The following is a 17023-nucleotide window of genomic DNA, read 5'->3' as shown; positions in this document are numbered from 1 at the left end:
CAGCCACCATCAATCAAACGGGCAGACCCTTGGCCGCCTTCTCCCGTACCCACCACGCTCCCGAAATCCGCCACTCTTCGGTCGAGAAGGAAGCACAGGCCATAGTAGAAGCTGTGCGACATTGGAGGCACTATCTTGCCGGCAGGAGGTTCACCCTCCTCACAGACAGGTCAGTGGCCTTCATGTTCGACAACGCACAGAGGGGCAAGATAAAGAACGACAAGATCTTGCGGTGGAGGGTCGAACTGTCCACCTACAACTACGACATCTTGTATAGTCCTGGGAAGCTAAACGAGCCTCCCGATGCCCTGTCCTGCGGCACCTGTGCCAACGCACAGGTGGACCGCCTTCGAACCCTCCACGCGGACCTCTGCCACCCGGGGGTCACCCGCTTTTTCCACTTTATAAAGACCCGCAACCTGCCCCACTCCATCGAGGGGGTCAAGACAGTGACTAGGGAATGCCACATCTGCGCGGAGTGCAAACAGCACTTCTACCGCCCCGAACAAGCGCATCTGATAAAGGCTTCCTGCCCCTATGAACGTCTCAGCATGGACTTCAAAGGTCCCCTCCCCTCCAACAACCGCAACACGTACTTCCTCAACGTGATTGACGAGTACTCCCGCTTCCCGTTCGCCATCCCCTACCCCGACATGACCACAACCACCATCATCAAAGCCCTTCACACCATTTTCTCCCTGTTCGGATTCCCCGCTTACATTCATAGCGATAGGGGGTCCTCCTTTATGAGTGACGAGCTGCGTCAATTCCTGCTCAGCAGGGGCATTGCCTCCAGCAGGACGACTAGTTACAACCCCAGGGGTAACGGACAGGTCAAGAGGGAGAACGGTACGGTCTGGAAGACTGTCCTGCTGGCCCTTCGGTCCAGAAATCTCCCATTCTCCCACTAGCAAGAGGTCCTCCCAGATGCCCTCCATTCTATCCGGTCACTTCTCTGTACATCCACTAACCAAACGCCTCACGAATGCCTTCTTGTTTTCCCCAGGAAGTCTTCCTCAGGGTCCCCGCTCCCGACCTGGCTGGCTACCCCCGGGCCCATCCTGCTCCCATGACCACCTTATGCGAATCCAGGTCCAGTATCTTCCCTAGCATCCTCTTTATAAACTCCACATCGTCCCAATTTGGCGCATACACATTTACTAGTACCACCTGCACCCCCTCCAATTTCCCACTGACCATAATGTACTGGCCTCCCACATCCGAAATTATTCTACCCGCCTCAAACACCACTCGCTTGTTGATCAGGATCGCGACCCCTCTAGTCTTCAAGTCCAGTCCCGAGTTAAAAACCCGTCCGACCCAACCTTTCCTTAATCTAATCTGGTCAGCTACTCTAAGGTGGGTCTCCTGCAGCATTACCACGTCCGTCTTCAGTCCGCTCAAATGCGCGAACACGCGTGCCCTCTTGACCGGCCCATTTAGCCCTCGTACATTCCAGGTGATCAGCCTAGTTGGGGGCTCATCGCCCCCTTCGCCGATCACCTTTCTTGGGCGAGTCTCCAACCCATGCCCTGCGCCTCCACCGGCCCGCCCCCAGACAGCCTCAGCCCCCAACCTCCTCGCTGTCCCTCAGCAACAGTCCCTCCCTCGTCACAGAATATTTCCACGGAACTATCCTGCCATGGGGTCTCTCACTCCTCCTATCCACCATCATCATAACCACGGGCCCTGCCCATTGGGTCTGGCCCGCCCCCAAAAAATCCCAACTCCTGCCTTACGCAAATAAGCAACTTCACCCCATTTAACACATATAACAACATGAAATAAAAAATAGAACTGTACACAATCTTCCACCCCCTACCCTCAGTCCAAGACCAATCCTCAGTCCCATTTCCCACTTCTGCTCTGCCTTCACAAACGCTACCATAGGGTCCACCGTCTCGAAGTAAAAGCATTTGGAGTTAAAGAAAAAAGAAAATTACAGCACAGGAACAGGCCCTTCGGCCCTCCCAGCCTGCGCCGATCCAGATCCTATATCTAAACCTGTCACCTCTTTTCCAAGGATCTACATCCCTCTGTTCCCTGCCAGTTCATATATCTGTCCAGATGCATCTTAAATGATGCTATCGTGCCCGTATCTACCACCTCCACTGGCAAAGCGTTCCAGGCACCCACCACCCTCTGCATAAAAAACTTTCCATGCACATCTCCCTTAAACTTTCCTCCTCTCACCTTGAATTTGAGACCCCTTGTAATTGACACCCCCACTCTTGGAAAAAGTTTGTTGCTATCCACCCTGTCCATACCTCTCATAATTTTGTAGACCTCAATCAGGTCCCCCCTCAACCTCCATCTTTCCAACGAAAACAATCCTAATCTACTCAACCTTTCTTCATAGCTAGCACCCTCCATACCAGGCAACATCCTGGTGAACCTTCTCTGTACCCTCTCTAAAGCATCCACATCCTTCTGGTAATGTGGCGACCAGAACTGCACGCAGTTTCCAAATGTGGCCTAACCAAAGTCCTATACAACTGTAACATGACCTGCCGACTCTTGTACTCAATACCCCGTCCGATGAAGGCAAGCATGCTGTATGCCTTCTTGACCACTCTATCGACCTGCGTTGCCACCTTCAGGGTACAATGGACCTGAACTCCCAGACCTCTCTGTACATCAGTTTTCCCCAGGACTCTCCCATTGACCAAATAGTCCGCTCTTGAATTGGATCTTCCAAAATGCATCACCTCGCATTTGCCTGGATTGAACTCCATCTGCCATTTCTCTGCCTAACTCTCCAATCTATCTATATTTTGCTGTATTCTCTGACAGTCCCCCTCGCTATCTGCAACTCCACCAATCTTAGTATCATCTGCAAACTTGCTAATCAGACCACCTATACCTTCGTCCAGATCATTTATGTATATCACAAACAACAGTGGTCCGAGCACGGATCCCTGTGGAACACCACTAGTCACCTTTCTCCATTTTGAGACACTCCCTTCCACCACTACTCTCTATCTCATGAAACCCAGCCAGTTCTTTATCCATCTAGCTAGTACACCCTGAACCCCATGCGACTTAACTTTTTCCATCAACCTGCCATCGGAAACTTTATCAAACGCCTTACTGAAATCCATGTATATGACATCTACAGCCCATCCTTCATCAATTATCTTTGTCACTTCCTCAAAGAATTCTATTAGGTTTGTAAGACAACCTTCCCTGCACAAAACTGTGCTGCCTATCACTTATAAGTCTATTTTCTTCTAAATGTGAATAGATCCTATCCCTCAGTATCTTCTCCGACAGTTTGCCTACCACTGATGTCAAGCTCACAGGTCCCTGGATTTTCCCTGCCACCCTTCTTAAACAAAGGGACAACATTAGCAATTCTCCAGTCCCCCGGGACCTCACCCGTGCTCAAGGATGCCACAAAGATATCTGTTAAGGCACCAGCTATTTCGCCCCTCGCTTCCCTCAGTAACCTGGGATAGATCCCATCCGGACCTGGGGACTTGTCCACCTTAATGCCTTTTAGAATACCCAAAACTTCCCCCTTACGCCGTAGTTGTAGATCACCCTCAACTTAGCTGAATACACTACGCAGAACCGCACTCCCGCTGTTATACAGTGCCATCTTCACTCAGCCGAAGGTGCCCACCTCCTCGCCAACTCCACGGTTACATCCTGGTATATGCATAAACCAGCTCCAGCCCACTGTTTCGCCTAACTTGGGACCTTCTCCTTCACATGGTACCTATGGAAACAAATAATCACTATTCTTAGCGGTTCATTTGCCTTTGGTTTAGGCCTCAACGACCGATGAGCCTGATCCAGTTCATACTGGGAGGGATCTTCCCCCTCCCCCAACAGCTCCGCCAACATCTTGGCAAAGCACTCAGTTGGCCTCGGGCCCTCCACCCCTTCAGGCAGGCCCGCGATCCTCATATTTTGCAGTCTAGATGTGTTTTCCAGGCCCTCTACCTTCGATCGCAGATTTTTGTTGGCCTCCACCACCCTCTACAACTCCTCACCCATTGGGGTGAACTGATCGGTGTGCTGTGACAAGGTCTCCTCCACCTCTTTCAGCTTCTCACCCTGCTCCCGCACCACAGCCAATGTCTTCGACACCACCGCCTTCACCGGGGCAATCACCTCCTCCACTAACACCTTCATTGCCGCAATCATGTCCTTCCTCATCACCTCCATGTGCTTTAAAAATACTGCTGTTCAAACTCCACAACTATGACCTCGGTCATTTTTTCTGCCGTGAATAGTGCGGCCCCACCCAGCGATCCAGCCTCCGTCTTTCCAGTTGCTGACCCTTTCGCTCGAAGGGCAAACCTTTACTCGCCCCCTTCCTCACGGCGGCTTTCTTTTGGTTTTTGGACACCCCCTCCTTCCTTATGTCTTCTTGCAGTTGTTTGTTGAAAAAGTTCCCCTGGGACCGGACATTAAATTCTAAAAAAGAAGTCAAGCCTCGAGCAGGAACCACCAAACGTGCGACTTCGTCCTACATGCCGCCACAGGACGTTCGGTCAGGACCATTTCCAAGTCCCAAATCCACACTTGCCGGCAGTGCGCCCAGAGCACAATCTTGCAGGAGGTGGATACTCAATTGACTGCATGTGTGCCCTCTGTCCATAGGGGCTGTTTCCTGAGGTTGCAGGCCATGTCAGAGTGCCTATAGCTTTGAAAAGGCCGCAGGCCCAGCAGAAAAGATAGATGATGCTGCTGTCAGACAGGAATCTTGAGGGCAATTTTATCTTGAGATGTCTGAAAATTATAAAGAAAAACTGTGACCACAGCTGCCAGATCACCAACATAGTAAGAAATATCCTCCAAGGGTGACCAGCAGCCACAATCTACTAATCTTTTCATCTCCAGTGGGGGTTTGCTTTTGGAACTCCCTCCCTAACAGCACTGTGGGTATGCTCACATGATCTGCAGTGGTTCAAGAAGGCAGCTCACCATCACCTTCTCAAGGGCAATTAAGGATGGGCCTGTGTCCCGTGAAAGAACAAAACACGTGCCACTGAGGGCCCTTCCTGGCTTTGACCTCAAAAGGATCAGTCTGTGGCTGGGAAAATCCTGACAGTGATTTCTGCCCACAATTAGGAAATTAAATATGCACTTAAGAATGTTGCTGGTGTGTATCCCATGTCTCTTCCATTCTGCCCTTGGCAAGATTGACCAAAGGTGGGAACCCATAGACCAAAAACCCTCTCATTTCACCTTTCTCTCAGATCTGCCTTCAATTTCAGGATCAAGATGATTCCGTCCACTCTGTCCCCATAGAACACAGAACATACAGTGCAGAATGAGGCCATTCGGCCCATCGAGTCTTCACCGACCCATTTAAGCCCTCACTTCCACCCTATCCCCGTAACCCAATATCCCACCTGACCTTTTTTGGTCACTAAAGCTATTTAGCATGGCCAATCCACCTAACCTGCACGTCTTTGGACTGTGGGAGGAAACTGGAGCACCCGGAGAAAACTCACGCAGACACGGGGAGAACGTGCAGACTCCGCACAGACAGTGACCCAGTGGGGAATCGAACCTGAGACTCTGGCGCTGTGAAGCCACAGTGCTATCCGCTTGTGCTTCCGTGCTGTCAGTTGATTATTTAAGTTTTGTCTGGGATTCATTGCATTTTCTCCACCCCACCTATTTAGTTTAAATCATTCTTGATTGCTGCAATAAAGTCCACTCACAAGTCTCTGTCTTTACTTGGTTTAAATACACTTTGCCTTTCCAGACCATTTCTTTCTATTTTGAAGGTATCACTTTTTTTTATGAATGGTGCATTGTCCTCATTATACTGATGCCAGCTATTTATTTATACCTTGAATTTTCTCAAATTCTTCTCCTTTCCCAAACAGTGGAAGTATACCAGAGCAAGTCATAAGGTATCTTTCAGTCCTTTTCAGTATCCCTTATCATTTCCTCAATATATTCTCTTCTATCTCTAGGTGGACAGCTCATTGTACGTATTATTGTTGCAAAGCACGTGACCATCATTTTTTCCAACCAGAGAATCCCCAATAACTACACCCTCCATATAAACTGCACCTTTGACCATGCTATCTTTGAGTTTGAATTTTTACTATCTCATTTGCTATGTCCATCTGCTTTATTGAGCAGAGGTTTAAAAGCAGTTCACAGTGACTCCCTGCCCCCCAATCCCATTCCATTTTTCTTTTTTAAATGTCTGGTCTCCATTTGGCTTGTTTCTCTCATGGTATTGCTGAAGTTACGACTGCCCCATATAGGACATTGTGGCCATAAATGCATAATCAACACTCCATAGCAGAGCATCAAAAGATATTACAGCACTGCTATATCCATTTATGACTATTGAAGGCCATCAGATCATTGTAATTTCTTACAGATGTTTCCTCTCCCTCTTTCTGACTGGTTTAAACCTCAATTGTGGAAGGACTGACAATATCAAAGTTGCTCTTTTCCCTTCTCCATCCACTACATAATCCAGTTACTTAATATTTTGGGGGTTTTCTATTTAACCAGGGTTAATTAAGGAATTCAGCTTTCTACATGTGGTAAACATTAGCTATGGGCTGTAATACATGATCCAAATAGCATATACTGCAGCATGATGACATGCAGAATATTTAATTATTCTATTTCTAATTAGATCAACAGTGAATCGCCATATACTTCGAATCTTGGCACAGTATGGGGGGGGAGCACATGAGGTTTTTGATAAGAATACCAAATTCAGCTGGAAAGAAAAGGTAGGTCTTTTTTTGCCTTAGGATTCGTTTTAAGACTTTTTTTAAAAAAATAATTTGAGAAGTGGAAACATGACTTTGTGCTCATCAAGATGTGAATTAAAACAATGGATGGAAAACTTAGCGCCCTCAGTGGCATTATCTTTTGTTCTTTCACGGGACATGGGCCTTATTGGATAGGTCTGCGTTTATTGCCCATCCCTAATTGCCCTTGAGAAGGTGGTGGTGAGCTGCCTTCTTGAACGACTGCAGACCATGTGATGCAGGTACCCACAGTGCTGTTAGGGAGGGAGTTCCAAAATTTTGATCCAGTGACAGTGAAGGAACAACAATACGTTTCCAAGTTAGGATGATGTGTGGCTTTGAGGGAAACTTGTAGGTGGTGGTGTTTCCATGCATATGTTGCCCTTGTCCTTCTAGGTGGTAGAAGTTGTGGGTTTGGAAGGTGCTATTGAAGGAGCCTTGGTACGTTGAACTATAGAGACAAGGTTAAAATGATTGGGATAACTATAAAACACCACTTCAATCTACATGCAGTAATGCGAAAATAAATCAGTCAGTGTTCATGCTGAGTATCAAACTTAAGAAAAGGCATATAGTCTCGCAAAGATGGATGGCACGTCAGAAGATTGGGCAGAATATAAAAAACAGCAAATAATTACTAAAAGATTAATAAGGAGGGAAAATTTAGAGTGTGAGAGAAAGCTAGTTAGAAATATAAAAGTATACTAAGAGTTTCTATAGATATTTTAAAAAGAAATAATTTCACAAAGTGAGCATCAGTCCCATAGAAAGTGAGTTTGGGGAATTAATAATAGAAAATATGGAGATGGCAGATGAACAGGTATTTTGTATCAGTTTTCACTATAGAGTATACAAGTAACATCCCAGAAATAACTGTAAATCAGGAAATGGCAACGAGGGAGGAACTCAGGGAAGTGGCACTGAGTAAATTGCTGGAACTGTGGTCTGACAAGCCCCCTGGTCCTGAGGACTTCAACCTAGGGTCTTCAAAGAAGTGGCTAGTGAGATAGTTGTCGCATTGATATAAATTTTCCAAAATTCCATGGATTTGGGGAAGGTCCCATGAGATTGGAAAATAGCGAATGTAGCACATTTGGGCGGAATTCTCCGCAAGGCCCAACGTCGTCGTGAAACCCGGAGAGGTTTCCGTCTTTCCCTCCGCTGCCCCGCAAGACGTGGCGGCGTGATCTTGCGGGGCGGTGGAGGGCAAAGAGTGCGTCCCTTTGAGACGCCGGCCCGACGATCGGTGGGCACCGATCGCGGGCCAGTCCCCTCCCGAGCATGGCCGTGGTGCTCGCTCCCCTCTCCGCCCCCCAAAAGCCGCAAAACAGCTGCTGGCGCCATGTTCACGGCGGCAGCGACCGGGTGTGGTTGCCGCCGGCGTGAACCAGTCAGGAACGGCAGGGTCGGCCCATTCGGGTCGGAGAAAGGACGGCGGCCCGCGATTCTCCGAGTGGCGTGCCGCAAAACGCGACACGCCATTTTGGGGGGGGTGGGAGAATCGCGGGGGGTGCCAGAGCGGCCCTCCCGCGATTCTCCCACCCGGCGTGTGAGCGGAGAATCACGCCCATTTATTTAAAATGGGAGGGAAACAAAGTGGGAAACCACAGGCAAGTTAGGTGGCACTTAGAAAAATACAAGGTTACCAGGCAGAATCAGCATGGTTTTGTGAAAAGGAAAGTATGTTTTTTTTTTTTTTAAATAATTTTTATTGGAATTTTTTACAGAAAATATAAAAATATAACAACAAGTAAAGCAAAAAGCAGTAATATGCAACTAACAGCCCCATAACACCCACAATTCCCCCCATACCGTAACATCACATGTATCACACTCCCCCCCCCCCCCACCCCCACCCCCACCCCCACCCCCACCCCCCCCCCCCCCCCCCAAACAAAGGAAAGCATGTTTAACCAATTTATTGAGTTCCTTGAAGAAACAAAACATGCTGTGGATCAAAGGGAAACCGGTGGATGTACTGTACTTAGATTTCCAGAAGGCATTTGATAAGGTGTCACATCAAGGGTTATTCTGGAAAATAAAAGTAGGGCAGGGTTTTATAAACTGTGAGACATAACATAATGGGTCGCAGGCGAGTGTCGGGAGAGACGCAGACCGATCAGTCGCTGTGTTCCCGATCGCGGGAGAAGCGGCCAACGACCGCGACCGGCTTTTAAATATGAACGATGGAGTCTTCCCGCCAGAAGCGGTGGCAGAGAGCAGGATACGCGCCCGGTATGTACACTGACGTCACACACTCTGTACGTCAATGCTTTGGGTGCAAAATCACGGAGTAAAGATTCCTCAATTTTGTAGCTGCCAGCAAGCAAGGCATCAGGACTGTGAAGAAATGAAGGTGGATCATATTGTAATAAGGGAGAGAGTGCCAGAGACACAAACAGGCCAGGATCTCACAACTGAATCTGTTAGAGAGAGCTGCACAGGAGAGTCCACTGCAGGAGAAAGCAGGGCTGGTATGAGCTTTATATAGAGCTCCAGGACCTCTGGTGAATAACCCATTTGGAAGAAACTGAAATCAGGAACAAAGCAGGATAAAAATTATTTCTTGAGATATTTTCTTGAGGCTTTGTTAATTGTGCCAATGCTAATCAGGATGCAGGACAAACCTCTTGATTTTTTTCAAAGGATGCAGTGAGAACTTAAATCATCAGCTGAAGTCCTTAGCAGAAATTTAATATAGGGTGGCATAGTGGTTAGCATTGGGACTACGGCGCTGAGGACCCGGGTTCGAATCCCAGCCCTGGGTCACTATCCATCTGGAGTTTGCACATTCTCCCCGTATCTGCGTGGGCTTCACCCCCACAACCCAAAAATGTGCAGGTGGGTACTCTAAATTTATAAAGCAAAAGGAATGTAATATTGAATTACAATGTCAAGTGATATCATGAGGACTAAGTAGGTTCATCTGTCGCATTGATTCACTTATCAATTAAAAATCTGTCTATCTCAGCCTTGAACATGCGTAACAACGCAGCCTCTCTGGGGTAAAGAATTCCACAGATTCACAACCCTCCGAGAAAAAAATTCCCCTCATCTCTACCTTAAATGGGCAACCCCTTACTCTGAGATTATGCCCTCTGGATCTAGGCTCTCCCACAATAGGAAACAATCTCTCATCATCTACCCTGTCAAGCCCACTTAGAATCCTATGTGTCTCAATAAGGTCACTTCTCAAGGAATACATATCCGAGATCAACCTAGTGAACCATCCCTGGTCTGCCTCCAATACCAGTATATCTTTCCTTAGATAAGGGGCCCAAAGCTGTTGATAGTATTCCAGATGTTATCTATTAATAATCTTTAGTAGTGTCACAAGTAGGCTCACATTAACAATGCAATGAAGTTACTGTGAAAAACTAGTGCTTTGCATAGTTTTAGCAAGACTTCCCTGTTTTTATACTCCATCCCTTTGAAATAATGAGCATTCCGGTTTCCTTACCTATTACCTGCAATACTTGCATGCTAGCTTTTTGTGATTTATGCACTAGAGCCCCCAAAGCCCTCCGTTCTGCAGCCTTTTTCCATTGATATAATATTCAACTCCTTTATTCTTCCTATCAAAGGGTGAACCTTCATGTTTTCCAACATTATATTCCATCAGCCAAGTTTATGCCCACACACTTAACCTGTTGTCATGACTGGGCTGGTGCGCGGTCAATTCCAGCCAATACTTGACCCAGAGCTGCAACACAGGTGAAATTAGTTTTTATTTAAAATACCGAAACCCTTGGTTGAGCCCAATAAACTACAGTCACCAGATTTGTAACAATAAAACATAAGTAACCTTTTATTATATACAGTATTATAATTAAACGGACAGAAAATGTAACTGATTGACTATCTGCTACCCCTAGCCCAATCCCCCCCCTTCCTAATTTGCTCCACTCTCTCTCTCTAATATACACACACACACACACACACACACAATCGAACCTGGAACCCTGGCGCTGTGTAGCAACAGTGCTATCCACTGTGCTACCGTGCCGCCGAGATTTGAGACATCTCGCAAGATTCAAACTAACTTCACGAGACATTGCGATCTAGATTTTGCCCGTGCTGGATGAGATCCAGATCAGCATATTTAAATTGGCATTACACTCAGTTAAAAATGCTTTCTCCATCCTGGGGTGGCACAGTAGTTAGCACTGCTGCCTACGGTGTTGAGGACCCGTGTTCGATCCCGGCCTCAGGTCACTGTCTGTGTGGAGTTTGCATATTCTCCCCGTGTCTGCATGGGTTTCACCCCCACAACCCAAAGATGTGCAGGTTAGGTGGATTGGTCACACTAAATTGCCCCCTAATTGGAAAAAAAAATTGGGTACTCTAAATTTATTTTTAAAACAAATTCTCTGGGCTCCCAGGAACTAATAGCCTCTTTCGTGAGGCCTTAACTGGGTGCCATTTAGTACTCGTCCATACAAAGTGGACTGGGATAACGGCATCTGAGGGGGTTTCCCAAGTCTTTGGAGACCTCTGAGTGGTCAGGGACAGGGCAGAGTGGCACCCTAGTTCTCCTTCTAGCACCAGGGCACCTTGCCAGGCTGACTACATGACACTGCTACCCTGGCACTGTCAGGGTGCCTGGGTGGCATTTCTTGAAGGAACCATGAAAGAGGGGAAGAAGGAGAAGGATGGGTATGAAGGGGCCTCATAAAGTTTGGAGGGTGGAGGTTGTGTGTCCTGAAAGGGGAGGGGCCTGAAAGGGGGGTGGGGAGGCCTGAAAAGTGCCCCCCCCCCCAATAGTGGGGTGTCTTCACTTGGGGGAGTGTGGGGTAAAGCCCATGTGACATTATTCGTGGGTGGGGGTGGTGGGTTGGGGGGGGGCACTCTCAAGCTCACGTAGAGAACTTCACCCTTTCAGAATGGCAGCCCAAACTCTGAGGAGCCAGTCTTGCCGGGGAGTTCAGCTCCACACCGTTTAACCATTTCTAAGTTGGGCTAGACAGATAGGTAACTCTCCAAGGCCCCCAAAAATGACTTACGTGTGCGTGAAAGCTATTTTAGATCTTGCCCAAAAAGCCGGCAGGAAATATCCCACCAAATTCGCTCAAAATGATACTTGGAATTTTTTGGTTGAATTCTGCCATTGTCTTCAGATAATAGAACTATGCTGACTTGTAATGCTGATGCTTCTGCATAATGTGTGCTTAATTCATTCATATTTATTAAAAGGAAAGCAAAGCCTAAGGTGAGAATCCTTCTTGCCTTTCAAATGCCTGTCCTTTTTTCTAACGAATAATACTTAGCACACATTTCTATCGTAAATTACAGGGAATGTAACTGTACGTAATATTATCTTCAAAATGTTGTTTTTGTGCTTAGCCAGTTTTTTTCTTGTGCAGTCACTTTATACTTTTTTTGCAAGCCACATAAAGGAGCAAAGTCTGTGTGGTATCTTCCAGGTTCATGCAACTTAGTGGAAACACGGCTTCCCACCTGTCTGAGACTCTTTGTGAAGCCGTTGACCCTGCAAAACCATACTGAGGGACAGGAACTCTTGTGCCTTCATAACTGAAAAGCTGAATTTTTCAAAAAGTTGAAAGTCTTTAATGTGAATTATTTTCCTTTTGTAAAATGTGAGAGTGCTTCGAACAATTCTTGCTTCAGATTTTTCTTCCCCTTAGAGTTGATGTTTAAAGGCAGAGAACTGACCATTTTTTCAGCTTGCTCAAAGTTAATGCACACTTTCATTTATACTGGCTTTAACATAATAGGTGATTTCTTTATGATAGGTTCTATCTCAGGTAAATCGAGTCACTCAACCAGGCTGCAGTTCAATTTCTGTTAAGTGGGAGAGATTTAATCTCAATGTTTCGGATCCAGTCCAAGCCCCTGCGCAGATTCGCTCTGTATTCAGCAATTCAAGATTGCTCATCTATGGCTTTGTGTCACATTGTACTCAGGTGAGATTTACTTTATTTCTTTTAAAGATCATTTACATTACTTCCGACTAAAGTGTATTAAGATCTCTGCAGGGTTTCCATTTAAAGTGTGGCCTTCATGACTTTACATCGTCTAGTCTGGAAATCACATGTCCAATTTCAGTATCATATCAGAATTTTAGGACTTGGGAACCTTGGAAGGGGCGTAGTACTTTGGAAGAATGTAATTATTAAAATTTATAATTCAGGTTTAAGATTATGTGTATATGTTTTAATCACTCTTTTGTGTACATCAGGCTACACTCTCAGCTGTGATCAATAACCAAGAAGTGAGCACCATCGTTTCCACCACTGAACTGCAAAAGACAAAGGGAAAGGTACACTGTCAATTCTCCTCTCTCAAAACAGTTTTAATGAACATAAATGCAGGAATTGGGCAGCACGGTGGCGCAGAGGTTAGCACTGCTGCATCAAGGCGCCAAGGTCCCAGATTCAATCCCGGCTCTGGGTCACTGTCCATGTGGAGTTTGCACATTCTCCCCGTGTTTGCGTAGGTTTAGCCCCCACAACTAGGTGTAGGGTAGGTGAATTGGCCATGCTAAATTGCCCCTTAATTGGAAAAAATGAATTTGGCACTCTAAATTTATTTTTAAAAAGTTAAATGTAGGAATAATTTGTAAAAACACAAATAAGACCAAACTGTGTGAGTGTACTTACTGAAGAGTACATGGGCGGTGATAAGATGCAAGACTTTAATTCCAGTCATGTGTTTTGATATATATATAAATATCAGAACTGGGACATTGATATCCACTATTAAAATTGTGCGGGCTCCCTTGAACATTGCATCGCTCGCACCTATCCGCCACCCCCTCAAAAAAAATGCTTATCCTTGCCTCAGTGAGGTGCACTCAAAACAGTACCTTTAACTGAATATGTCCCAGTCTCGCACATGACAATGTAGCATTCACCCTCTGCAGTGCCACACTCCACATCCTCAATCCACTATTGGCCTCAATTCCTCCACCCATTTCGCTTTCACCCCTTCCACCGAATTCAACTCTTCCCTGCTATCCGGGTATTCATGCCGGACATACTGCCCTCCTCCGACCCCAACAGGAGAGAATCTGCTCCAGTGAGGAAGATGGTTGCACCACCGGGAAAGCTGAAAAAAACCTCTTGACAAAGCTCCGCAACTGGAGGTACCTAAACATGCCCGAGTCTTCAGCTCCATCAAGCTGGCAAACCCCCCCTCCAAAAATAAATCCCCCACTCTCTCCAGCCCTCTCTCCCTCCAAGCACAAAATGGGACATCCAACCTTGCCAGCTCAAACAGATGTGGCGGGATTCTCCATTAGCCAATGCCAAAATCGGGAAAGGCGATTGGGCGGAGAATTGGTTCCGATGCCTAAAGTCACGGCAGGCGCTGATTTGATGGCAAATCGCAATGCTCCAGCACCTCAAACGTCAATACGTTTCACTCCGCACGTACAGTAGGCACCATTTGAATATCATTAGCGGGTCCATCCCGGCTCTCTCCATGGCCCCCATGATTCTCTGACTCCAACGGCCCAAGTTCCTGACGGCGTGGTTCACTTGTGCTTTTAAAAATCATGAAACCAGCGTGGCGGCTGCTCAGGGGGAGAGAGTGGGTGTGGAAGGTGTCCAACATTGCCATAGTTTGCTGACAGTTGTGCCACTGGCTGGGGGCTTCTGCCAGGACTGGGGGGAATAGTGGGGGGTGACCAGGAGGTGGGCTGTGGGGTCGGGTGGACGGGCATGGAGCACCATTGCCACAACCGGCAAGGCAGCCATGCAGCTGCCTGCACACACTGCTAACAGCCCGCTTTGAACTTGGTGCCACGGGTCGTCTAGGTGTCCCCCTGGGGTACCCTCTGGCCCCAGCTCACCCATCAGCTGTATGGCTCCAGCACAACCTGTGCCATGTTTTTGGCTGGGATAAGTGTGTGTAGGGAGTGTAATGTGTATGTCTGGCTGCAGCTTGTCAGCCTCCCGAGTGTCGATCACGGAACCGGCGTACCTCCACTGTTTTTCAGTGGAATCAAGTGTGTTCTGTGCGGCACCAGTGCCATCCCCTCAACGCTAGCGGAATCAATCCAGGTGCGGCGCTGATTTTTCTGTCGTAAGAGTACAGGGATTCTCAGTTGGCGTCAACACTTAGTCTCAGAAACGGAGCAGCCCGTGGTTAGCACAAATGGGAGACAAGCTCGAAGCTGCCCCCAACTTGAAATGCTGACAAAGTTGTCACCATATTTTGGTGACCACCACCACTAGACTCATTGAATATTGTGCTGCTACCAACGGAAGTGGTGCAGTTACCAATGCCCCCAAACTTGTCCCCCTGCATGACTCTGACTGCATCTGAAACCAGAGAGCCTCAGGTCCCTGCACCATAACAGCACCTCCTCTGCATTAGGCAACAGTTATAACTTGCCCAGATCCTATTGGCTGGGGACAATTGGTTACCCCATGTTACTTGAGGAATATGAGCTCCCCCAATGAGGTTGTGGGGGGACAATCACCAGCAGCACAGCTGTATAAATAGAGCTGGCCTGTGTGGTACTGGCTAGAGAGGAAACCAGTAATGAATTACTGGTCCTCTATACATATTCTTGTAAATAGGGTTACTTTCTGCTTGACTCTCAAACTTGTGCTGGATTCTTCATGGCCCTCACAAAACCGCCCAATAATAATACAGCAAATTTGGCAGCACCACACCCTCTTCCTTTGGGAGGCACGGTAAGGCAATGGTAAGCACTGCTGCTTCATGGCGCCGAGGACCCGGGTTCGATTTTGTCTCTGGGTCATTGTCCGTGTGGAGTTTGCACATTCTCCCTATGTCCGCATGGGTGTCAGCCCCACAACCCAAAGATGTGAAGGGTATGTGGACTGGCCACACTAAATTGCCCCTTAACTGGAAAAAAATAATAGGGTACTCTAAATTTATTTTTTGAAAGCCCTCTCCCTCTGAAGCACCCCCCCCAAACTCCTCGAGGCCTTAGCCGCCCAAATAAAACCAGAAATAAGCTGCTCCACTTTCGGGAAAATGACTTGGGCAGAAACACCGGGAGACACTGAAATAAAAATAGAAATCTCGGCAAGATGTTCATCTTTATCGATTGGACCTGGCCAGTCAACATTAATGGGAGACTATCCCACCTTTGCAAGTCCGCCTTAACTCTACCCACGAGGACATTGTAGGTTACTTAGCCAGATCATCAGACTTGGTGTTGCTTGCTCAAAGTCTAAGGTGGAACAGAGGGAAGTCTCCCAGATGCCTCTCATGATGTCACCACGTAATCATGTGACATACGATACAAATGCCTAATGTTAGCTGACAGATGCTTCACTTTACAAACCGCGTCTGGTCTTCTCCTATCACCCCCCAGCACACGGTCCTCAAAGCGCGAGGCCAAGACCTTTGCTAATAACTTGCCATCTACATTCAGCAGTGATATCGGGCAGTAGGACCCACACTACTCTGGGTCCTTGCCCTTCTTCAAAATTAAAAATATCGAGGCCTGCAATAACGTTGGGGGGGGGGGGGGAAGCTCCCCCTTCTCCTTCGCCTCATTAAATGCCCTTACCAGCCGGGGTCCCAGGTCTCCCAAAAACCTTTTATAAAATGTACTGAGAAGCCATCTGGGCCTGGGGCCTTCCCTGCCTGCCTCGCCCCCATACCCTCCATCACCTCCGCCAGCCCAATAGGTGCTCCCAAACCCCTCTATCAGGTCCTCCTCCACCTTGGGGAACTCCAACCCATCCAGAAATCGCCGCATTCCCTCCCCCACCAATCGGGAGCTCCGATTCATAAAGCTTCCTGTAAAACTCCTCAAATACCTCGTTCACCCCTACCGGGTCCAGTAGCACCCGTCCTTCACCCTTCCAATCTCCCTCCCCGCCTCCTGCTTCCTGAGTTGGTGGACGTGCATCCGACTAACCTTCTCCCTGTACTCGTACATTGCCCCTTTGGCCCTCCGTAACTGCCCTAATGCCTTCCCCGTGGACACCAGCCCAAATTCCATCTGGAGCATCTGCCTCTCCTTCAACAATCGAGCTACCGGGTCCTCCGAATACCTCCTGTCCACCCGCAGAATCTCGTCCACCAACCTTGCCATCTCTACTCCCTCTTGCTTCTCCCTATGTGCCCGGATCGATATGAACTCCCCCTAACCATTGCTTTTGGGCACCTCCCACAGCTTGGCAGCCAAGACCTCACCTGTATCATTTAGTTCCACATATCCCTGGATGACGGCGCTCACCCGTTCACACACCTCATCTACTAACAACCCAACATACAGCCTCCACTACGGGCATTGGGCCGCCCCCGATCCAGTTGCAAGTCCATCCAATGCG

The 17023-nt window shown here is 47.7% G+C and overlaps 1 protein-coding gene across 1 annotated transcript in view; it reads left to right on the top strand.

The window, feature by feature from the left end:
• The window catches only part of parp4 (poly (ADP-ribose) polymerase family, member 4), a 260543-nt gene that overhangs the window by 161787 nt on the left and 81733 nt on the right, over positions 1 to 17023 (top strand). The window contains 3 exon segments of the mRNA XM_038818701.1: positions 6623 to 6722; positions 12497 to 12667; positions 12943 to 13023. Of these exon segments, the coding sequence (XP_038674629.1) occupies positions 6623 to 6722; positions 12497 to 12667; positions 12943 to 13023 (352 nt within the window).

Source organism: Scyliorhinus canicula, chromosome 14 (genome assembly GCF_902713615.1).
Source record: "Scyliorhinus canicula chromosome 14, sScyCan1.1, whole genome shotgun sequence".
Lineage (NCBI taxonomy): Eukaryota > Metazoa > Chordata > Chondrichthyes > Carcharhiniformes > Scyliorhinidae > Scyliorhinus > Scyliorhinus canicula.
Note: the sequence above shows the minus strand (reverse complement) of the source record. Positions and strands in the feature narration are given on the sequence as shown.